At 37.3% G+C, this 24699-nt stretch overlaps 1 protein-coding gene across 3 annotated transcripts in view; it reads left to right on the plus strand.

Moving 5' to 3' along the window:
• The first annotated feature begins 330 nt into the window (after positions 1 to 330).
• eda (ectodysplasin A) overlaps positions 331 to 24699 on the plus strand; it is a 215505-nt gene continuing 191136 nt past the window's right edge. For all 3 annotated transcript variants that reach the window (XM_039766370.1, XM_039766371.1, XM_039766372.1), the window contains exon 1: positions 331 to 786. In XM_039766370.1, coding sequence (XP_039622304.1) covers positions 487 to 786 — 300 coding nt within the window. In that variant the 5' untranslated portion in view covers positions 331 to 486. The remainder of the gene's footprint in view (positions 787 to 24699) is intronic.

Here is a 24699-nt window from a genome sequence, read left to right on the forward strand (position 1 = left end):
TTCGTTGGTTCCTCAGCTTTACTTTTTCTTCACAGCTTAGTTTCCAAGCTTAGTCACGATCTAGAGTCCGGTCTTCTCTATTACGGCTGTGCTTATTCTCATCATTCTTTTCAGAGAGGCAAACGTCATTCAGTTATGTTTTGAGCTAAAAAGTGCTCCCAATTTGCCTTCAAACAAGCGAGGAAACTGCGATGAAAAACCCTGAGGCACGAAAACAGGACGGAAATGGGGGCAGCCACAAGTACCTGGAAACCCCGCCCCATTGACGTGCCGGTAGCCAATGAAAAGTAGCAGGCGGAGCTCCTCGCAGGACTGCGTCTGGTTGCTTGAGTCGCCGGCAAGAGTTGCTCATCGAGTAGTAGGTTGAAGAACAGCAGTTCATGCAGGCATTTGCAGACCCGCTGCTGATCATTAGAAGATCAGAGACCAATGTTGTAGGGAGCATGGCGAAATAGCCACAATAGTCTTAAGTGTAACAAAGCAACAATGGCTTTTAAAACTGGCGCCGAAAGGCTGCGTGGCTTGGAGGAGAAAGCTGCGGCTGCGCCATGCAAATGTAACAAGCCGTGCAGTAACTGCAGGATCTTTCTGGGATTCTTTGTGCTGTCCCTCTCTCTGCACCTGCTCACTTTACTCTTCTACTTGGATCTCCGATCGGAGGTGAAGCGGGAGCTTCTGCACAAAAGCAAAGAAGAGGCGGAGACTAGACGTGTGGCTGAACTACCAAGTGCACGTTCCCCTCAACTGGATCTTTCAGACGAGCAACGCTCTTACTTTGAACGGGAGGTAAGATGTGCTTGAATAGCATTACGGGTCCTGCACGAAAGGACATTTGATTGCAGGTAGGGATGTCCGTAGGAGAGTGCAGTGGTCAGCCTGTAGGGATGTCTAGTGCGAGGTTGCAGTCGATCGCAGGGATATGTTGAACGTGTTGCGTATGTTTTGGCAGAGTCCTTAAAGGGGCTGCAGCTAGCCGACTGTTTTGATTGTAGATAATACACGTTTTCACTTGGGACATTATAAGAGACACCATGCTACGAATGATCTTATACCAACCTAAAATGAACCTTTCAGAATTCTCAGTCCGTACCAAGTCAGTCGTGGGTGCATTTATTTTCGTCTATCATCGGTTGTCGGTTTCTAACCATGTGGTGCATAGCAATTGCAAGCTTACAATGTGAAATTCTCCAAGGGTTGTATCGCGCGCACCTTTTCAAAATCAATAACCCTTCCGTGTCAACTGACAGGCATTCTTAACCTCGTAGTTTCAGGTTAAATGCCCGTCTTGCTGCTGATAATCGTGACATTATCGTTACTGTTAACAGATTCCATTATGTCTTCATTCAGTGCCCTGGCCGTCATTCATCCTTTCTTACTGGTTCAGGCTGAGGAATCGGGCTCCTCATTGTTAATTACTTAAACTGTGTTAGTTTTACTATTTTGGCAACTACATGAGAACGTAAATGTTTGTTACTTTGGCGGCTAGTGACATTTCACACCAAGAAGGCATACATGTTAAATGAATTGCTGATTCCTAACTGACCTGGTAGGGGTGATGGATGCCATTCACTGTAGTGGTGTCCTATTCGTGATTGGTTACTGTTCCACTCAATGCAGTTGGAATATGGGCTGTCTCTAAAGAACCCAGTAATGGGGAAAAAACAGGTTCAGGAAAACTATGAGATGAATTTTGTAAAATCATTTATTACACATTTAAATTAACTGCATAATATTTTAGACACTATTATTTTGTCTCTGCAGAGAGTTTCATTAAATTTGTGTATTTAATCACTTTATGCTTTGTTGTATATGTTTATTTTTTTTAATAAAATATACACACTTTGGCAAAGAAAATGAAACTACACACACCTTCACTAAACATAACAGAAGTTAAATATTTGAAGAGTATTGAGTTTAAGTTTAAAATTCTGTTTACTATTTTAATGGTGTCTTGAAGGTTATGGGCACTGTTCTGGGCAGACTGGAGCTTGGCGTACAATTGAACTGTTGCTTTAAATTATGTGTCCATCACTCAATAAGTGTAGGTGGGGTGATATCTTTAACAGTTGTGTGCCGGTTTCTTTTTTTTTTTATTAATGGGAAATTCTTTTTATGTGATTCACTAAATTGTGCTGCACGCCTTCTGGTTGAGGTCTGAAGTATTCTTTGCTACACATTGCTGTTTCACAGCTTTGCAGTACAAGGCATCAGTGTGGAACTCAGTATCAAAGATAAGCAACAAAGAATATGGGTGGCTTTTAAATATCAATGGCTTTTGTAATTTGTGTTTATGTACATTAGTCTACTGTAGGTCTGTACAGACAGGTACGAAAACTGAACATAAGTTTGTTTTTTTTCATATAACCAAGAAACTAAACCTAAGCAAAGTTTTCACTGACAGGCAAAAGGCAATATTTTTAAAATGACCTTGAAAGAGGTTTTAAACATTTTTCAGGCATATCTGTATATTACAGTTGAAAGTTAACTCTTTTTATTAGAACCACTATGTTAGAGACCAAATAGTTTTTATATTTATTTCTTTGTACAAAAATAAAAACTTCTATAAGAACACAAGATGGTGGACAAATCAGAGGAGATGAGTCTATCAAGTTTGTTTTGTTATCTAGTAGCTAACTTGCCCCAGTACCTCTTTAAAAGTTGCCAAGGTTTCTGTTTCAACTACTCATTGTGTAAAGTGGTGCCTAATGCATTCAAGGTGTAAATGTACCTTTAAGTAATTCCACCAGTGTCCTTTAACATGCAGTTCAATATCTGAAACAATTTCATTGGACCCACATTAAAAATGATACTACCTTCAGTTCCCCAACAAATATCCACCCAATTTCAGAGCCCATCTTACATACCATATCCATGCATGCTGTTCCTTCCTAAGGTTGCAGTAGTCCTTGCTGACTGAATTTCTCAAACATTATATCAGCAATTTAAAATTCATTTTTTTCTGTTGTTTACTGACATGTGGCTGGGTAATCTGGAAGTCAATTCACGTTGCTGGGTTGTGCTGTAGCACTCTGTTCCTTAACACACTGATTCTTCTTGCCTCCTGTTAAAGGAAAGAAAATGGCTATTGAATATATGAAAAACCTGTGCCAACAAAAAAATCCTGTTTTAATCTTTCATATTTAAAAATATTTTTTGGATTGTAACGCTAATATTTGATTCATTGTTAATTTAAGAAAAATAAATTAATATTGTAAATATTCCATCTATTAATTTTTTAAGCCCAGTTATTCTTTTTAAAGGTCAAGGGGAGCTGGGGTCTATTATTATTATTGTTGCCCGTCTAAATTGGATTAAAATTAATCAATGCATACCTCAGTGTTATTGTTTGCAGTGCACCATGCCATTCGTGTCTCTATTAAATGCCATTTGTTATGTCATAAAAGCAATTTTAATGTTTGTGATGTGGCATTTATTGGAATGATGGAGACATAGCAACCAGACAGACACATAGACACATCCATTTATTAAGGTGGATTACAGTATAAAAGCATACTAAAACCCACTTGGGCTAGGTCAATATAAAGTTGTTTTTTTCAGTTGACAGGTATGTATATTTGATGTGGAAGAAAAACCCAAGGAGACACAATGACCATGCTGGGATTCAGATTAAAGTTGCTGGACCTGCGGTGCATCACTGTGCTGTCTCTTGAACAAATAACTTTTTTTTTTAAATTGTGTATTTATTTACCAGAACTAAGGGCAGTTTGGCTACAATGTCTTTTAGCCATGATGCTATATGTGCAACATTTGACATACTCTTATATGTAAAGCAGTTTATTAGGATATCAGTTTTTTTTATTAATGTTACAAATTTGTAGTCTCATATTTTGTTTACTTTAATAGGTTACTAAGGGTTAAAAAACATAAATAGTTTTGTTAGCAGGAACATACTTGTGCAGTTTTTTTCTATGAGAATGTTGGGGATACTGCCATGCACAGTTGTGAACAGTGCTTTTCATGTGAGTCTGTAATACTGCTTTTTACAAGATCTATTTATATAAGAAAAATGTTTGTTTTTTCCCCATTCAGCCTTAATGGCCAAAGTTTGAATTGCAAAGTCATTTTTCAGTTTGTCTCCGAGATTCTGTGTATGGTACAGCATTCAGTACGGACAAGACAAGGAAATGACACATTGTGGGATCCATCTATAAATAAGTCAACATCTTTATCTACAAGTATCTTTTAACTAATCAATACTGCCTGCATCTACTTATCTATTTCTATCTAGCTTATCCAAATCGGGGTCACAGGGCTGCATACATCTGCTTATTGTATATGAAAAATACAGCATGCCAAGCTATAAAACAGGAAGGCTGTCTTTTTCATTGCAACAAAAGACTTTCTGCATGCCTTGGCCCTTATTTTTGAACTTCTGCCTGTCCGAGCAGATGAGTCAACTTTTTCATATTCCAAAGACGCATTGTAAGGTGGTGGGGTTGTGGGGGAGTGTATGGGGAGTAAAGTCTAGTAAAATCCTGCTGGCGACATTAACTGCTGTGCTTTAGATCTGTCTTGAATGTGTGATCCAAGGTCAGTAACACATGATTTTAGAATTTCTGTACTGATCAGTAAAGCATGTCTCTACCAAAGCTGGCCCTAGCAGATGTGAAGAAGCAAGCTGTGCAGCAAATTACATTTGAAATTGTTAGCAAGATGTTGTTTAAGAGGTTTGATTTGAAATCAGGTGCATGTGGGAGTAATCTTTCTTTGGGAAGGATTTTGGAGTGTTTGGCTTGTAGCTTCAAAACAGCAAAGATTTTCTAACAGATGAAATGACCAGTCTGTAACACAGCCTGTACAGAGTATAACACCTTTGCTTTATACCTGTTTAATGCTACTATTTACAAAAACATAGAAGCCCCAGAGTGTCCTTTGTGGATTTTGTTCAGCCTTTTTTTGTGCATAGTTTATATATCTAGTTTATATTTGTAATACATTTTTACAATTTCAGAACATGCAAGTTAATTAAATATTCACTTCGTTTCTGTTTAGGCTTCAAGTGCTCCGTGCTATTCAGAGAGTATATTATTAATAACAGCATGCGTCTAGGTGAACTACAATTGTTTCAAAATTGGTTATTCATTATACTGTGACTTAGAAGTACAAATGTATTGTTAAATGAGTGCAAGTCTGTTTAATTTGCTATTGAAAATTTTGTTTGACTTTTTTGCCAATATTGTTAATGTTTTTGTTAATGTGTCTTGCATAGAGTATTGTAACAATAAGAAAATACATTTAATAAATAACTGCTTGCAGGTGTTAGCTGTGTCTGTTCATCTTTCTTTTCAAGTACAAAGTATAGAGGAGTTTTGAAAAGAAAGAAACAAAAAGGAGCGGATCCGCAGTGTATAATGGAAACCTCTCCCAGTCTTTTAACATTGATTTGCCAGATGCCATCATAATCTGGGCTCTGCTTACTGCATTGGATGACAGCTAAATAATAAAGCTGAACCTTTTTTTGGAGAATTTAAAGTCCCTTCAAAATACTTGTCTAAACTGGTAATCCCAGATAAGCACTCGATACCCGGAGAGAAGATATTTTTGTTTTGACCACGTGGGTACTTCCTAGAGCAGGGGTGGGCAAAGTCAGTCCTGGAGGGCTGCAGTGGCTACAGGTTATTGTTCCAACCCAATTGCTTAATTAGAAAACAATCGTTACAATAATTTAATTTCATGGCTTGCTAGTGGTTGTTCCTGCTTTAACTCCGCCATGTCAAGTCATTCTCATAGCCTAGATTTTTTTTCCTTTCTAAGGATATCATCCAAATGATTTGAAGTCTAAAACCAGATGAGTAATTCTCAGTCCTTCACTTTTCTCTTCACTTTCCTTCCAAGTATTTAATTAAACCAAATACTGCACAATAAATACTCACAGGTGTAAATGGAAACAAGCTAAATGGAGAAATGCTGGTTTCTTTTGTTATTTGCATCATATTGCTAATAAGGAGCAATTAAAAACTGAGACTACAGCTGTTTAAGACTAAAATAAGCAATAAGGGTTTAAAATCTTAATGAGCTAGACAACGAAAATGAAGCAGAAGTGTGACTTGAGCAATAAGTGCTTCTTATTAAGCAATTGGGTTGGAACAAAAACTTGCCCAACCCTGTCCTACAGGGATGTTAATATATATATATATAGACAGTAATCCCTCCTCATTCCAGAACCCCCCGCGATAGGTGAAAATCCGCAAAGTAGAAACCATATGTTTGTATGGTTATTTTTATATATTTTAAGCTCTTAGAAACTTTCCCACACTGTTTATAAATTTTCTCCGCACAGTTATACAGTAAACCCTTCATTTATAGTGGTTGATCCGCTCGAGACAGATAAATGAATTTCCACGAAGTAGGATTCTTTATTTATAAATCTAATATATTCGCAGTTAGAGCATTGAAAACCTGTTTACGACCTTCTAAATACGTTTTTTAACATTATTAGAGACCTCTAGACATGAAATAACACCCTTTAGTCAAAGGTTTAAACTGTGCTCCATGAGAAGACAGAGATGACAATTCTTTCTCATAATTAAAAGAATGCAAACATATCTTCCTCTTCAAGGTGCGCGTCAGGAGCAGAGAATGTCAGAGAGAGAGAGTAAAGTAAACAATCAAAAATCAATAGGGCTGTTGCGCCTTTAAGTATGCAAGCACCGCGATAAAGCGGCGCAATGAAGGGATCAATGTGAAGGTAGCCTTTCAGCATTTTTTTTACAGGCGTGCGTCCTTATCTTCTAAGCAAACAGCCACTGTGCAAACAGCCCCTCTACTCACACCCCCTCCGTCAGTAGCAGATAATGGGGCCAATCATATGCCTCCCTGATGGTATTGCATGATGGATAAGTATCTGCCTGTATTTCTCAGAGAGAGTGAGAGAGATAGAGAAAAGCAAACAATGAAAAATCAATACGGGCTGTTAGAGCTTTTAAGTGTGCGAAGAAGTGTGTGGGAAGCATATCGTATATCATTGAGGAGTTTTATTTAATATGTAATACGTGCTCTGATTGGGTAGCTTCTCAACCATCCGCCAATAGCGTCCCTTGTATGAAATCAACTGGGCAAGCAAACTGAGGAAGCATGTAACATAATTTGAAAGACCCATTGTCCGCAGAAATCCGCAAACCAGCCAAAAATCCGTGATATATATTTAGATATGCTTTACATTTAAAATCCGCGATGGAGTGAAGCCGCGAAAGTCGAAGCGCGATATAGCGAGGGATCACTGTGTGTGTGTGTGTGTGTGTGTGTGTGTGTATATATATATATATATATATATATATATATATATATATATATATATATATACCCCAAAAACAACTTGCTTTCTGTTAGGTAAATAATTTCTTGACACTACAAAAGCTCCTTAAAAAGGAATAATACAAAGCTTCCAAAATGCACAAAATTTAAAAATTACTTATTTATTTTTCTACATAATCTCCTAGTTGAGCTACATTGTTATCATTCTAATGCAGTTGTTAACGTATGATGCGTACAAATTGCAAAACAAATCATTGACTGCATCTTTCATCTCATAGCTGCTCATGAAATGTTCAGTTCTATGTGGTTATTTCTCAGGGTACAGTGAGTTGTTTACATTGGAAAACAGCAACAACTTTCAACAACAAACTAAAACAATATATCAGAACTGCTTTGATTTTCTAGAGATATCACAACCACAAAGAGACAGAAGGATTGGAAATATGGCAGTAAAGTTGGTATGATTTTAAAGAAAATGTGCTAAAAATCTGAAATGGATTTTTTGTAAGTCCTATAAATGATTTTTTGCACCAGGAAGGATCTGTGTTTTTCATAATAAAGGGGATTAGATCTAAAGGCTTTATTGCACCACAATGCTATAAATAAAATAAATGGTGTATCTTTGGCTAACATAATTTGTTTCTTGCCTGCTGCTACCTCTGGTTAATAAGCTGTTTTAAGCTGTACTGTGCTGCTCTTTATTTTTTCCTCTGTGTCCTAAATGTTTTTGGATGCATGTGGGAAGTGTTTGCCTCTCTGGAATCATTCAGACGTTACCTGCTGAGATAAAGGACAGATCCTTGGAATGTATAATTGTAGAATGACACAGATATAAGTGAATGCAATGAAAGATGTGACTATAGTGCTGGCAGTTTTGGCTCTTTTTGGCCAACTTTCAACTGTTAATTGGTTCACCATGGCTTATTGCAGTGTTTGGCCTATGGAAGCTTTTCTACATTTTCTAAGGTTAGATAGGTATTTTTGCCTGGCAACTACTTTATTAAGCTGGCCTGAAGCATTTTCCTATAATTTTAAACTGATGACAGACAAAGCCTTTCCAAAACATCTATCATACTCTTGCTTGAGAAATCTCATACAGTCCATGCATGGATCATCAACAGACTGAAAGATGAGGTCTAGTAAATCTATCCTTTTAAATAGATTTTTTTTCACTCCTTTGTACAGTTGTTGTCTTAACACAGTTGTTCCATATTTTCAGATTTCAGTATCCCAAAAGCAGGTTACCATTTCTTGAACTAAAAATGATTGTGTATTTAAGAATTTCTTATTTTAATTTTGGTATGGTACAAAGAGTATGAAAGATTCACTAACACTTGTCTGTATTTTCTCGGTGTTAAATATAATACACTAATAAAGAGCATTGGACATAAATCAATTAGAAAACATGTAAATAGTTCTATTAACACTTATATTTGTGAATCTGGAGGGCTGTCACTATGCCTAATGTGAGCTCAGCTGTGCAGCCTTGCAGAAGCAGAGAGCTCCATTGCCAACATTCACCCTTTTAATTAAATCATGTTACCCTGCATTTAGGAATGTGATCTCTTACAGGAAGCTACCTTAATGACTCCATTCTGCATAGGACCAATTAAACTTCATTTTACTAGAAGGGGGCCCTATAAAATAAGAGCTGAACTAGAGAAGTGTTTTTAAGCAAACTGTAATCTAGAAAAGACATGAGCTGCAGTTCCCCAGTATATGACTGCTTATCTATAAAAGACGTCAATGTTTTGTTTTGCTTGTCATTTAGACAAGATGATGTGATTAAGATTTGTAGGACTGAAAAGCTGCTTTACAAGCAAGAACTTAATTGTTGTATTTGACACTTAGTGCATGTAATAAAGGAAAAGTCACTAATATAACTTGTGAGTGTAATATTCATTTATTAGCTCTTGGATGGAATACTGCAGTTCTCCCTTCAATGGTCTTGGCAAAAATGTTAACTGACGGAAAGTAATAAAAAGAATTTCCATGTATAAATTTCTAAGACACAATGTCCTGACTAAATGCCAACTGAAATTAATGTAATACTGTATACACTATTGTGGATTTCTGTCCTCAACAGTGCCATGAGCAGCATTGCTGCCTCACAGTGCAAGAATCTAATTTGTTTCATGATGACTATTCTCTCTGTGTGGAGATTGTATGTTCTTGCAGTATTTTTGATTTGTATTGTTATTTTGTCATTGTTCTGAGTCACTTTGCAATGGCTTATGATACCATCATGCTGTGGCTATTTAAAATGGAGGCACACACTGATGCATCAAGGTCTTTTGCATTTCCAGTAAAAAACACTTATAATTACTTAGCTAGTTATGGATATTGCAAAGACCAGGATGAGGAACATTGCTTACTGATTGACTGACTTTTGGCTTTTCTTATTAACATTGATGATTGATATTACTTAAAAGAGAATAAAGGAAGAATTCCTTAGGGATTACACTTTTATTGCTGAGATTCAGGGCATATGGTGACATCTGAAACTGTTGGAAAACTGATCAGCTCACATTATTTTGAGGTTGGTAGGCTGTTCAGTTGTAGTCAATCCCAAACAGTTAAGATTGCATGTTCCTTAAAATGAATTTAAAAATTCATACTTTCTTAGTTGACTCAGGTACAAGAGAAAATTTTGTAAGTTCATAACTATTTCACACTTGAAGTTCAGAAGAATCCCATTTAATTAAAAATACAAATGCAATCTACTGATGGGGGCGCTTTGCATAATGGATTTTAAGAAAACATTACACTTTCATTTACTTTACTAGTGAGAGGTTTGAATATTGAACAACTGCACAACATTGTAAAGGGGTCGCCTAATCCTAAATTAATCTTGGGGTATACCTGGCTGGTTTACCCTAATCACCGGCAGTAACTGGGTAACTACAGAAATAGAATTGTGGGCTCTTCATTATTTTTGCATTCAGATGATTTTGTAACCTGTTTTGATGTGTTGCTTTTCCTACTGAATATCTGTCCATCTCTATTTCTGTAGAAGTGCCTGACCTGATATTATACGCAAGTTGGAAATTCCACTGAAAAAGCTGATAATTGAATAATCTGTCAAATACATGATGCTTTATTACTTATTTTAGAGAAAAATGTTTTAATCTTATTAATAAAATTACTGTGAATTAATATTAGCATACATTAAATCACAGTTTAAATTAAACTTAGCTAAAGTTATGCACAGTATATTGATTTTTTACACTTAAAAATCCTACAGTTTTTATAATGACACTGTACCTCATAGATACGGGAAAAACACAAAAACCTACCACTAACTGACGATTGATGTCTTAGCAGAGAGCATACCTCCTTTTTCAATTTCATTATAGTTACAAGCCCTGATTATTCATGGCAGATTATTCAAATTTTTCACTCTCAGATATAACACAGCAAACCCAAAGGGGACAACTTCAGGAGGACCTGGTAACAGTCGGAAACTTTGTTAAGGGATTCACTGATCAAGTTGCCCTTACGTGGGTATTGACTTGCTCTGCAATATGACCCTATGCAATTATCAAGGATGTAACCATCGATTTAAGGTTTACCTATTTGATAATGTTTCCTGGTTGAAATCCATGTATTTGAGTCCAGTGTCTCTTGACATTTGTCCACTTCCCATAAGATCTGGGGGCAGTTTAAGAATATAAGGCTGATACTTTGCTTCTCCTCCACAAAAACAGTTGTTCAGAGATACAGGCTTATGCAAGAAATTGACTGTGACTTGGTACAGTACAGTGGTGAATGCTACAAACAGACAATAGTCCAGGCTGAAAACACAGTGGTTGAAAAACTATTTGCCCCTTCCTGATTTCTTATTCCTTTGCATGTTTGTCACACAAAATGTTTCTGATCATCAAACACATTTAACCATTAGTGAAATATGTAAACACAAAATGCAGTTTTTAAATGATGGTTTTATTATTTGAAAAAATCCAAACCTACATGGCCCAAAGCCACCCCAGGCCTGATTACTGCCACACCTGTTTCAATGCTTAAATAGGAGCTGCCTGAACAGAGAAGTAGACCAAAAGCACCTCAAAAGCTAGACATCATGAGAACAGAAGTAATTGAGATCTATCAGTCTGGTAAAGGTTATAAAGCCATTTCTAAAGCTTTGGGACTCCAGCGAACCACAGTGAGAGCCATTATCCACAAATGGCAAAAACATGGAACAGTGGGAACCTTCCCAGGAAGGGGCAAAAATAGTTTCAATGATTGCCAAGACTTTTGGGAAAATACCTTGTGGACTGATGAGACAAAAGTTGAACTTTTGGAAGACAAATGTCCCGTTACATCTGGCGTAAAAGGAACACAGCATTTCAGAAAAAGAACATCATACCAACAGTAAAATATGGTGGTGGTAGTGTGACCATCTGTTCGTCAACTCAAGCTGAACAATCTTGGGTGCTGTGACCCAAAACACACCAGCAAATCCACCTCTGAATGGCTGAAGAAAAACAAAATGAAGAGAGTGGTCTAGTCAAAGTCCTGACCTGAATCCAATTGAGATGCTATGGCATGACCTTAAAAAGGCGGTTCATGCTAGAAAACCCTCAAATAAAGCTGAATTACAACAATTCTGCAAAGATGAGTGGGCCAAAATTCCTCCAGAGCTGTAAAAGACTCATTGCAAGTTATCGCAAACGCTTGATTGCATTTGCGCTAAGGGTACTGCAAGATTGGATTTCTCCCTTGATCAATCAAGTTCCCCCTTGGTGAAACGAGTGTGAATCCCTGTTTGTAAAACGTTGGCAGATGCAAACAAGAATAAATATTATGCAGCACTGTCATTTGCTTAGATGACAACCCAGACCCATGCATTTAACAATGGCAACCTGTGACCCACTGCTGGCAGCCCTCAACCCTGTGGTTAAGAAACACTGCTATAACACATCTCTTTCGATCTGCTGTACTGTGCAGTTGACTTATTAGTTTCTTTGTTACGTTCATATACTGTTGCTGATCTTTTCATCATAATTATTTTACAAAATACTGTATAATATGAAAGCAGTTATAAATATGATTAGAGTCAATAATTGATTATGACTTTAAAAAATAAAAAAATAAGCAGGAGGTGAATTCTCTTTGGTAAACAGTTTTTTTTTTATTCTGTCACGTGAATGAAATTTGCTCTTCTACAATTTTTTGTTTCTTAATATTCTGATAATTCAAATTATTGTTGACCTTATTGATAATTCATAGCTTGCAACTTGCAAAATATGATTCTTGCTCAATGGCTGAGTGAGTAGCACATATCTTTGAACATCACTCTTGGGTTATATTTTTGGAAAAAAGAAAAAGGTTGTGAGAACTGACAAAATTTGTATTTGAGGCTACAATTCTTTTGGTAATTTAAACCAGCAGTTGTCTAATACTGAGATATTTTTTTAGCAATAGATTCAAAGGTAAAATCAAGTATTTCTGTAATGATTGAACAATGGAGTTACTGCTCACTAAGTCCGCTAAATCTCTTCTGTCAAGGTCATTGTTGGAGTAGTTGGCAGTCTTATCCTTTTATTGCCGCAACATCACACTTTAAAAGCTTTCTAAGTCACCCTAGATAAAACTGTCTGATTTGCACTTATCTTTTAATAACCATGTGCCTTCTGCACACAGAGGCAGAAGCACATCGGCAGTTGAACCATATACCTAAGATTCTGCTTTACCCTACCTACTTTTACAAAGTTTTATTGAATATTTAATTCTAAATTGTTTATGTGATTGTCTTTTTACATAAGATTTTAACTATGTGGAGAAATCCTCTCCCTTAAGTGAACCAGACTAAGAAACTTAGTTATGTACTGTACCTTTCTCCTTGTTCTTCAGCTTAATTCCTCAAAATCTGCCACACATCTATATTTTCTATTTGTCTAATTTTAAATATGAATCCTGTGCTAAATCATCTATTCATCTATTACTTTTTTATCTCTTCAAGTGGCTTTCCCCATTCTTCTTCATAACTACAAATGTTTTACTTCTGTTTTTCTTAATGTCCTTATATCACATCTGTTAAATGTCATAACTTACAGCATTGCCTTCATGATGTTCATATTTCTGTTTGTATCGGTGACACAAGTCTGTCAATCTTTTCTCCTGCTGAAGGCTTCTATTTTCAGTGACACTTATCCAATTTTAACTTCATCTATATCAAGATACTAGAAATGGTTTGCCTGTTTAAGATATGTGAAAATGTTCAGTGTTTCAAATGTTTTCACTTTACTGTATTGGCTATCCTATCAACGTTAGTTGCATATATTAGCTTTAAAGCTAACATGCAACATAAGGACAACAGTAATCCCCAACAGCCTCTAATCACTCAATTTAACAAAAACACAGTTAGGCATACATCCCTTCTCAAGGTGAAAATGTGAACATTTCATATAGAAAAGTAGAAAGCAGAGGGTGACTGCAGTGAGAAAGGCCAGATAAAATGTTAATGGCTTTATGTTTCAGTTTTGAAGAATAAAGTCAACACACAGTGGAAGATAATAGCCAGTGGGCTTGGTGTGATTTACCACCATCTTAACCAAAACAAATATACTGAATGCTTTTATAAGAATCAATAAAGGTTTCTCGTGCTTCTGTGTAATAATTTGTGCCATAACCATTATGGAAACCAAACTATGAGTTTTTTTTTTGTTCAGTATTAACAGCACTTTTAACCAGCACTTTCTGAAGAACTCTGATGCAGATGATATGAAGCCAATGCTGCTATAGTCTCCTCAGTTTCTTACAATTGCTTGTTTTCTTTTTGCTATTCTAGTAGTTTTGTGTTCATAGGAACTACATTTAAATGCTTTGAAATCACTTCTGTTGTTTCTTGTCTAGCACCCCCTGACTTGTTTTGATATCTACTTATATAAGGCATCAAGGTTTTTGGGGTTCCCCCAATTTTTGGCCCTCTAGACAAGGAAACCCCTCATTTGTGGGCCATCTCTTAGCCACATGTTGTGCAGGAAATTACACCTATACGATAAAGAGTAAACTGATAGGTGTCTTCACAGAAATGATCAGGAGGACTTGAAGCTACACATGCCTTATCAATCGACCTTAACGGATACAATGAGTCAAAGTTACTCCTTTTCAGAAAACTTCAGGCAAATAGGGGTCAGCAATATAGGCATGTGAAGTGTTTTATGCAATTTTGATCATGAAAATGATATTTGTGCAATTTGATTCTTTACCAGGGATCCTAGTCCTCTAATGGCCACTCCTTGAAGGTTAAATATTATACATTTCGAGCATAAGCATGTGGGGTATCATTTTCGACTATTTCAAAGTCAGTGATTACAAATATGTTACTGTTTTTGATTTCTTATTTTTTATTGTGGAGTGGACCTTTATCACAGGGTAAAAAATGGCAAACGTCTATTACAACTGGGAATATTAAGAATTTAAATATTAAAATTGAAGCATATATTTTAATATTTTAAATATCATTTAATATTTCAACCTCCACCTCCTGACACAACTGTTCTACCTCATTAAGTAAATCATTAAATTTCTTATGAACATCCCGTGTTCGCTAATTCAGTGTGTTTTGTTTTCTGTTTTTTTCCCTTCCCATCGTGCCTGCATATTTACTCAATGTAAATCTTTTTGAGATTAAGTTTTGAAATTCCAATGACCTGGTCTCTTCTGATATTAAACATATTTTTTGTTTTATAAATTCTGGTCTCTTTCCCTGTATCTCTGTCTCTTACATTCTTTATCATCTTTAATAATGTTTCTTGATGTTAATTTTGCTTTTTTTTTCTGTATCTTGTACTTGGCTTCAATATACTACATTAGGAAACTGAATAAGCAACATCATCCAGCTACACTTGGGTTCCACTAACCATTTTGGCAGTGAATGATGAGGTCACTATATGGGCCAACTGACAATTACAAAAACAAACTGGGAGTCAGCCAGGGTGTTTCTTGAAAATAGCCCTTGGCACTCCAAATCTCCCATTTTTCTTGCAGTCATGTACTTTTGAATTCTATGAAAGGCTAATTATGTTTCTGTAATTCCTTTTTTTTTGTTTTATGGTATTTTCTGTATCTGCTTCATTAGAACCCGACTGCAGTGCTTCATCACCATTATCAGTTTTGGGAACTCCTCTGTTCCTTATGGAGTGGGATGCATGGAACAAGACAGTAGATTTTCTTGAATTGACATTGGGACCCATTTAAAAGAGGAGTCAAATGCCTTGCTACTGTTTGCTAACTGAAGCACAGGCCAAGATGATTGCTGCAGGCTGATTTGTCTTAAGAGTATTAGTGCAACCAAACCTATGCACTGTGCTAGGCAGTGAAGATTCATTTACTAGGGCTGTTTTTACCCTGGCAGTTAAACAGAACAGAACGCTGTTCTTTAGGAGTATTGCTGACCTCTGCAGTACCTCTGAGTTTGCCAGTCGTTCAATCACTCCCAGAAGAGCAGACATGCTTTGACGAGTCTGCGTTGGTGTAAGTGCCATTCCAGAGCTTTTCTGAGTCATGGTCTAAATTGGAAGCTGCTGCCATTACCTGTACCAACTGCATTTGCTAACACACCTGGAAAAAGTAGACATATTTGCCAATCATATACTTAAAGATTAATGGAACACTTCCTACTCCCAGTTTTTTGCATTAATATAAATGTGCTTAAATGCCACCTTAGAAAGGTGCCTTTAAAATCATACATAAACTATGCATGGAATAGTTTGTAGTAGCCTCATATAAGCTTCTCTGTGTTTTCTGCATTTTGTTTAACCAGCTTCTCATCTGGTTTGCAGCACTTTATTGAAGGATGGAGATTTCATGAATAAAGCAGTGGGGAGTGTGACTAGTGCTGCTCCTCCTTAACAAATGTCACTGATTGCAAATGCTTGTGTAGTTCCTGGTCCAATGAACAAACCACTCGTTATTGGTTAGGCCCACCAATAACTGCATATTATAAAAATAATAAGCATAAAATTTCATGAAGATCCTGGACACGCTGGAGGGACTATGTCTCCCGGCTGGCCTGGGAACGCCTCGGGATTCCCCTGGAAGAGCTGGAAGAAGTGGTCGAGGAGAGGGAAGTCTGGGCATCTCTGCTCAATCTGCTCCCCTGCGACCTGACCTTGGATAAGCGGAAGAGGATGGATGGATGGATAAAATTTCATTCTATCTGTGGATGAATAGCATCACCATCACCATCACTGTGATGAACTTACACACTTGTCCAGGGCTCTTTTCTATCTTTCGCTAGATGCTGCCAGCCAGGATAAGCTTGACCCTACCATCATCTGAAGTGGCATTAGCAGGTTGCCAGAAGTTGGATATGGTGCGAGGCAGTAACCAATCAAGTCACACTCATATACACACACATACATACTCTGAAAATTTTGAGCTACCAATTTACCAAATAAATTACACCACCAGGTGTCTTATTCACATCCTTACACACCAATACTATATCTTTGCTTTAATGCTTTTTATATGCTTAAAGCTATCCATTGCTTCATCATATTTTTCATATTCAGTTCCCTTACTTCTATAAATATTCAACCTATTGTTTAATTTCTTTTGTTTTTGTTTACTGCTTAGTGATAGTGCTCAAAGTAAAATCGATCATGAAGAATATATTTACATAAAGTACATTTAAAACAATGCCTGAATTACCTATATATACAAAGCAAGAAATATAATATGGTCAATGCAAGGAAAAAAACTGATTTATGAACAGTTGAATAAAGATTCTGTTGTGCTACCACTCCTTTAGAACAAATAGAACTGCTGTGGAAATAAAGGTACTGCTCTGGCTGTCCTTTTGTTTCTGGACTTTTTTATACTCTGTGTTATATCAAGCTGTGTCTCTTTTGTTCTTGCACAGTTGGAAAAGGAAGCTAATAGTAGTGCTTGGCTCAGGCTAGCTGTCTCGAACTGTATGGAATTAGCAGAGAATGCAAATTAATTTTAGTTGCCCTCTAGCACTGTGTTGGCAGTATCTCATGAGTCGGCATCTGGCTGGGGAGGGGAAGTCATTGGAGTTTGGCATCTGCCTTATTGAATGTTTTTAAGAGTCTGAAAGAGAAAATATGCTGCTCATTTTCTGGACCCTGCACAAGATGTGGCCAGGTCACCATGGTCTAACAAGAGTAAATTCTGACTCTGATGAATGCACCTTGTGCAAGTGTTTTCAGACCTTCTACTGTGCTCTGTGAACCTGGTCAACTTGTTACTGTATATAACTGATCCTGGAATCACTTAATGAGTGGTTCATGGAAAGTTTTATAACAAGACAACCTATGACATGTTGACACTGTCCTGATAAATCTAACATTCCTGCTGTGTGTGTCAGTGTATGACTGACCACTTGCTTATTCATCAAAACAAATATCTGTCAAGAAAGAACATTTCGATATATCAATATTTAAAGGTAAAAAAAAAATAGAGAAACTAAAAATCTCAAAAAAATTTGATTAGAAATTGGTGACATTATAGAATAAAGAAAATTAGCAAACACTTTTTCTTTTTGCAAACTAGGGTGCTCTGCCCCCTGCTCGCTTTGCTTGCCCACCCACAGGTTTGGTTAACCGGATATACAATTTAAAAAGATTGTTATTTTCGTGGGAATTGTTACATATGCATTATTTTCACTTTTACTTTAAAACTTTAGTAAAAACAATATTTCGAATTAACTTTTCTTCAAGATCACATTGAATTTTTATTCCGTGTTTGGATTTACATTGTGACAACGCAACGTATAACTGCTTGTGAGTGAATATCATTTCTTTCTCTCTAATAAATAAAATGACTTTTTCAAATGTTTGTCCATGCTCTTTCTTCCTCGCTTAGTCATTGACGTGTCATCTAGAACATATAAAATTATTGTCCTGATAAAATTTATAAGAGCAGAGAGTGCAGGAAGTGTGTCTGCCAAAAGCATTCACACGACTGAGGTTAGATGACCGTGGTTTTGTTTGAAAATAGTAAGTAGGGCGTGACTTGAAAGAATCTCATGTTAAAAGTCTCCATCTCATACCGTGCCAACGTTTTTGGAATCTTTTAATTCTCGCTGGCAACAAGAATTAGACGATCTACAAGTCTTTTACTTAAAATTTAAATCTGAACTATATATTCAATCTCTTTTCGCTGTTCTGTTATTTCACCAAGTAATAATTAACATTTGTTTGTGCTAATGTAATCTTTCCTGTCCTTTTTTTGAGACTTTCAAATTTTCGTGCTTCCATTATCTCTAACCTGCTCTTCTTGTGTACTGTGCCAACATTTTTGAATTATTTACGACGTTCTACTTTGTCATTTACTCTTTGTCCTTTATTTCCGGCACCAGGCGTGGTTAAATCTCTTGGCAAAAAGACTCATCTCGCAGGATGTATAAGTGTCTCTCTGAGAAAATCACGCCTTGTCTCCTTCCAAGATTTTTTCTATAATAGAGAGATAATTAATATTATACTAACTTACATGCTCTGTGCTGAGAGTGTGCTTTAGGCAAATGAAGGACACAGCAGAAGTGATTGACGTGCCACGTGAATAACACCTCTAACCAATAGAGAGGACGGACAACTGATGACAGCGGATTTTCCAGCACAGAAAAAAGGAGATGTGATTTCTTTTTCTTTTTCATTTTTCATTTCTGAAATGGAAAGAACAACTTCATTGATGCTGTTAGAAGATGCAAACTGCCACTCTTAGATATGTGCCAGCTCTCATCATGGTTATCTGTTCCACTCCATCAGCCTGCAGTCCTGGATCACAGCGCTGAAAACTGGCCCCTGCCTCCACACCTACATTTCGATTATGGTGCTGAAAACTCCAAGGGAGAAATGCTGGTCTTAGATAGTGGCGCTTGAATAATTAATGGGGAAGCCACAGAAATTGTATAGGAACACTCAAAGCGACTGTTTCGTTCTGCTTGCTCTCCACATTAATATGTCACTAAAACACAAGATACCAGCACTTATGTATGTCCACTTCCAACACTGCTTTGCATATACATTCACATCTATGGAATTTAAAGGGGCACTACAACTGATTAAAAAATTAAAATAATAAATACTGTACTTGAGTGAACAGCATAAACAAATGAAAATTGTAAACATCTAATGATAATAATATACATCATCTTCTTTCGGCTGCTCCCGTTAGGGGTTGCCTCAGTGGATCATCTAAAAAATTGTTGTCCGCATATTGATTTGGCAAAAGTTTACACCGGATGCCCTTCCTGACGTAACCCTCCCCATTTATCCGGGCTTGGGACCGGCACAAAGAAACACTGGTTTGTGCATCCCCTGTGGCTGGTTTAATGATAATAATATACTGTATACTTAAATTTCACATTATTACTACTGAATACATAATTCAATTCAAAAGATATGCTTTCCTGTAAAATTGTTTTGCAATGACAATCAAAGGAAAAACAGAAAAAAGCAGGAATTGATCTAATGCAGGAATGTTTTACTCATGGAAAGTTGTGTTAAAAAATGTTCAAGAGTAAACAGCTCCAATGACATAATATTACTTATTATTTGACTGATGCCTTTATCCAAGGTGGCTTACAACATTTGAGATGCACAAGGAGGTGAAGAGACTTGGTCATGGTCACACAGTGTCAAAATTTTAACTCTTAATTTCAAGATTTAAAGTACTAGGTCCAAAGCCTTAACCACTACAACAATATATAGTACATAGAGGAGCATTTAATTACATGGTACTTTTGATGCACCTGATTAATGCCTTACGAAACATCAGGTGCAAAAAACAGGTGAAGCCTGGTAGCATAGCACCACAGCTTTTACTCTATAATCATAAATATACAATGCCTTCCACACTATAGTCTATGATTTACTCATGATTAGCTGAAACATAATTGCATTTTCCAAAGTTGTCCCTGATAGATGGTCCTTTGTGCTTTGCATGATCCCTTACCAACTGATACTACGTATAAAATAAAAATATGTGTTAGCTCACTATTGGTGATTGAATCCTAGTGGGCTACCCAAAGAAATAGTGCCTCATGCAGGTTCCTGCCCAGAACTGGGATCTGCCAGGATAGACTCCTGGACATGACCCTGACTTAAAAAGGGTATTGTGAGAGTAGATGAATGGATGTTTGTAAGTTTTAGTGAGCAATTTTGGTCAACTTGGAGATTTTCTTTTCATTTTAGCCTGCTTGAAGCACTTCAACAAGATCTGTAAGAGAGTAAAAAGTCATCATTAACATTGGCCTTTCATTCTGGTGAGCCTCATGGCAGCAAATGAATGAATTGGGCCAACCAGGCTTCCCTATCTCTAGCAGTTTCCACTAACCTTTTTTGGGAAATACCAGACTCTCACAGCTTTCCTTGTCTTCTATCAGTATGCTGTACCTCATTCACCTCCTGTGGGAGACCTCTAGGTACATATTAACTATGGGTTCAAACCATCTCAATTTGTTTCTGTCAATCTGGCGAAGTAACAGTTTTATGGTGAGGTACTCCTTGTATTATCAAGCTCCTCACCTTTTCTCTCCAAAATAGATATTATTGCATAGTTTATAGCATCTGAAGTAGCCAAGAGCGGCATTTGGGGATGGCAAGTGGGGCAACCACCCCAGGCCCCATGCCTAAAGTCCACGTTTTATTTTGCAAAAATTTAGCTGAATGCTGTAATGAGAAAATCTGGTGTATGTTAACATTATTTTTATTCAATTCGTGCACAAGTTCACACATACCTGTGACAGCATTTGATGTAACTGGCCCCGTGTGGGGTTGGTAAGCCCTAGCACACCATTAGGCCACCTCTGCAAATAGCCAGGAGGGACAAAGCAATTTGATTTGTCTATATCAGAGCCAATGTCTGTTGTGGAATTTATTAAATATACATGGATGGACAATGTTCCGATATCTTAAAAAAAAAAAAAAAATTGGCTCGGTCCCGGAAGTGACGTCAAGAGAGCCAGGTGGAATCTGAACAGAATGGTCTACAGGAAAGGGAGAAAAGAGTCCGTGCACTCTGCCACATCCCGGCATGCCTCCGAACTGCCTTCACTCAAGCCCTTTAGCTGCCTCCCATGTGCACGTGTGTGACAATGTGTGTGTATATATATATATATATATACACACACAGTACAGGCCAAACGTTTGGACACACCTCCTCATTCAATGTGTTTTCTTTATTTTCATGACCATTTACAGCACTCCATCACTCTCCTTCTTGGTCAAATAGCCCTTACACAGCCTGGAGGTGTGTTTGGGGTCATTGTCCTGTTGAAAAATAAATGATCGTCCAACTAACCTGACTTCTACACAACACAACTGCTGGTCCAAAATCCATTGATAAAGCAAGAAATTCCAATAAATAACCCTGATAAGGCACACCTGTGAAGTGAAAACCATTTCAGGTGACTGACTACCTGTTGAAGCTCATCGAGAGAATGCCAAGAGTGTGCAAAGCAGTAATCAGAGCAAAGGGTGGCTATTTTGAAGAAACTAGAATATAAAACATGTTTTCAGTCATTTCACCTTTTTTTGTTAAGTACATAACTCCACATGTGTTCATTCATAGTTTTGATGCCTTCAGTCATGAAAATAAAGAAAACACATTGAATGAGGAGGTGTGTCCAAACTTTTGGCCTGTACTGTGTATATATATATAAATACACACATACATATGTATATACTTACCTTACACTTATCTTTCTTATCATGGTATTAAACATAGTCAATAAAATAGTATAATTTTTTTAAATTGCTGCACTAACATCAATGCAAACATTAGTGGTTTCCACGGACCCCTGGGGATATGTCAAGGGGTCAATGGCAAAATGGTGGAATTTTTTTTAAATTTTATTTAAAAAGTTAATAAAGCATTTTTATAGTTAATCTTGTATGTTAATAATATCATCGTCATTTCATTAGTGTGCATGCCAATTACGCCTATGAATAGACACGTTTTTCAAATGCTTCTCGAAGGCTACCATAGAGGTACACATGTTGTACTGTGGCGTTAAAGCAGTTTACAGAAAGCTAGACATAGTGCGATGAATGCCAAAACACAGGTAACAATGGACCTTTTTTTTTAAAAAAAGGAAACATTCTGAAGAAAACCCATCTTGTACTATAGTTCTGCTTTCAATTCAACAAATGAGTCATATTCTAAAGCAAAATCTAATTCTAGAAAGTATGAAGCTTCATACATAAGCGTTCAGATTTGTGCTAAGAAAAAAAGACTTGATTACACCAACATTCCTTGTCAGAAAATTCCGTCAAACGAGTGTCAAAAGCCGTCTAAACTGAAAATATAAAACAAAAGCATCCAGCTGATGTTGGGAAAACATGTTGACATTTTTTCCAAAGGAAAGCAGCTCTGCTTGTGAAATAAGCAAGCACTTTCACACAGCAAGCAACGGTTATGGAGAGGGCACTGAAGGCGTCTTTTTTGGCGTTGTATTGCATTGTTCATGTGAAGAAAGCTCACACAGTTGGAGAAGATCTGATATTACCAGTGACCAACGACATAGTTCAGGAATTGCCTGGTGAGAAAGTTTCCTGTAAAAGTGACACCTTCCCTTTGTCAGACAACACTGTGTGTAAACTGATATCTGACATTCAACATGCCAATTACTGGAAAAGTTAAAAAAAAAAATAAGAAATAGCCCATGGTTTGCATTGCAGTTGGACAAAAGCACAGATGTAGCTAATGCAGCACAACTTATTGCTTATGACAGATTTACTGGAGATGCAAGTTTTATTCTGCAAAGAAATTCAGGGGAAGACTACAGGTCAGTAAATTTTTCAAATTTTGGACGCGTTCATGCAGGCAAATTTAATTGACTGGTCTTATTGCAATGTCATCTGTACAAATGGTGCCACTGCCATGACCTGCAAACGTAGTGGAGTCATCATGTTAATAAAGGGCACAGCTCCAGATGCCATGAATATGCACTGCATGCTTCATAGAGAACCACTTGTTTTTCAAAGATTGGAGGACGAATTGCAACAAGTGCTTCAAGACGTTGTTAAAATTGTAAATAGTACCAACGTACATCCCCTTAAACACAGCCTGTTTGACAAACTGTACAGTGACAGTGCCAGTTTTGAAAGCCTGCTTGCCATTCTGAGGTCCAGTGGCTGTCTCACGGGGTATTTTTACAAGTGTTTGATCTCCGCAAAGAGTTGCATGAATTTCTCATCTGAGAACTTCCAGTTTGCTAGCTGTTTTGACAACCAGTTGTGGGTTCTGAAGCTTGCGTACTTGGCCGACATATTTCATCTATACTAATAAAAGGCAAAGCCCTCACTCACTCACTCACTCACTCACTGACTCATCACTAATTCTCCAACTTCCCGTGTGGGTGGAAGGCTGAAATTTGGCAGGTTCATTCCTTACAGCTTCCTTACAAAAGTTGGGCAGGTTTTATATCGAAATTCTACGCGTAATGGTCATAACTGGAAGCAGTTTTTCTCCATTTACTGTAATGGAGATGAGCTTCAACGCCGTTGGGGCGGAGTTTCGTGTGACATCATCACGCCTCCCACGTAATCATGCAGTACATAGAAAACCAGGAAGACCTCAAAAAGCGCTGAAGAAAACATGCATTATATAATTGAGAAGGCAGCTAAACAATAAGAAGCGAGCGAAAGTGACATATACAACCATATTCATGAGTTCTGCTACTGAAACAAAGCACGATGTAAACCCTACACTTTAAATTAAGTTCATAGACAGGCTGCCGCTGGCGTTTGTAATTTAGTGCCTGCCCATATAAGGCCGTCCGTCAGCGGCAATCCAATAGCAAACTGCCACGGGTAAATATTCACGGGTGAAGGACTGTGCTTATGGAGAGGAAGATGAGATGGTCAGGGTGGTGTTTGACACAAACTCAGCGAAACTGCGAGAGAAAGTTTTAAGTGCCAGGACTAAGGTAACATTAAATACAGCCATGGACATAGCACGAGATGGCACCAGCACAGCTGGGAACCTTCGATGCATGTACACCGAGTGGCTCACGTGAACTGACGCAGTGCACAGATAAAAGGCAACAGTTCCAAAGAGCTGAACAAAACCGAATTACACAATTGAAAAGGCAGCAAAAATATGAAGCGCCTCATACATACAAGCATATTCATAAATCCAACTGCGGAAACAAAGCACACGTTGGAAAAAGTCAATGTCCCGCTAAAGGAAGACAGTGTAAAAAAAACCTGTGCATGCAGTGTGTCAGGTCTCAGATAAAGAAGAAGACGAGCTGTTTATTGATGCAGTAAGAAACGAATCGATGAATGAAACCTGTCATCTTTACAACGATTGACAAACACGGAATGTAACTTGAACACAACACATCCTACAAATACGAACCTGATTGAAAGAAATAATGATAATCAAATCCTTGATGACAGCAACACTCAGTAACACTCACAAAACAAATACTGTATATTGACAGTCATG

This window comes from Polypterus senegalus, chromosome 10, assembly GCF_016835505.1.
Source record: "Polypterus senegalus isolate Bchr_013 chromosome 10, ASM1683550v1, whole genome shotgun sequence".
NCBI classification, from domain to species: domain Eukaryota; kingdom Metazoa; phylum Chordata; class Cladistia; order Polypteriformes; family Polypteridae; genus Polypterus; species Polypterus senegalus.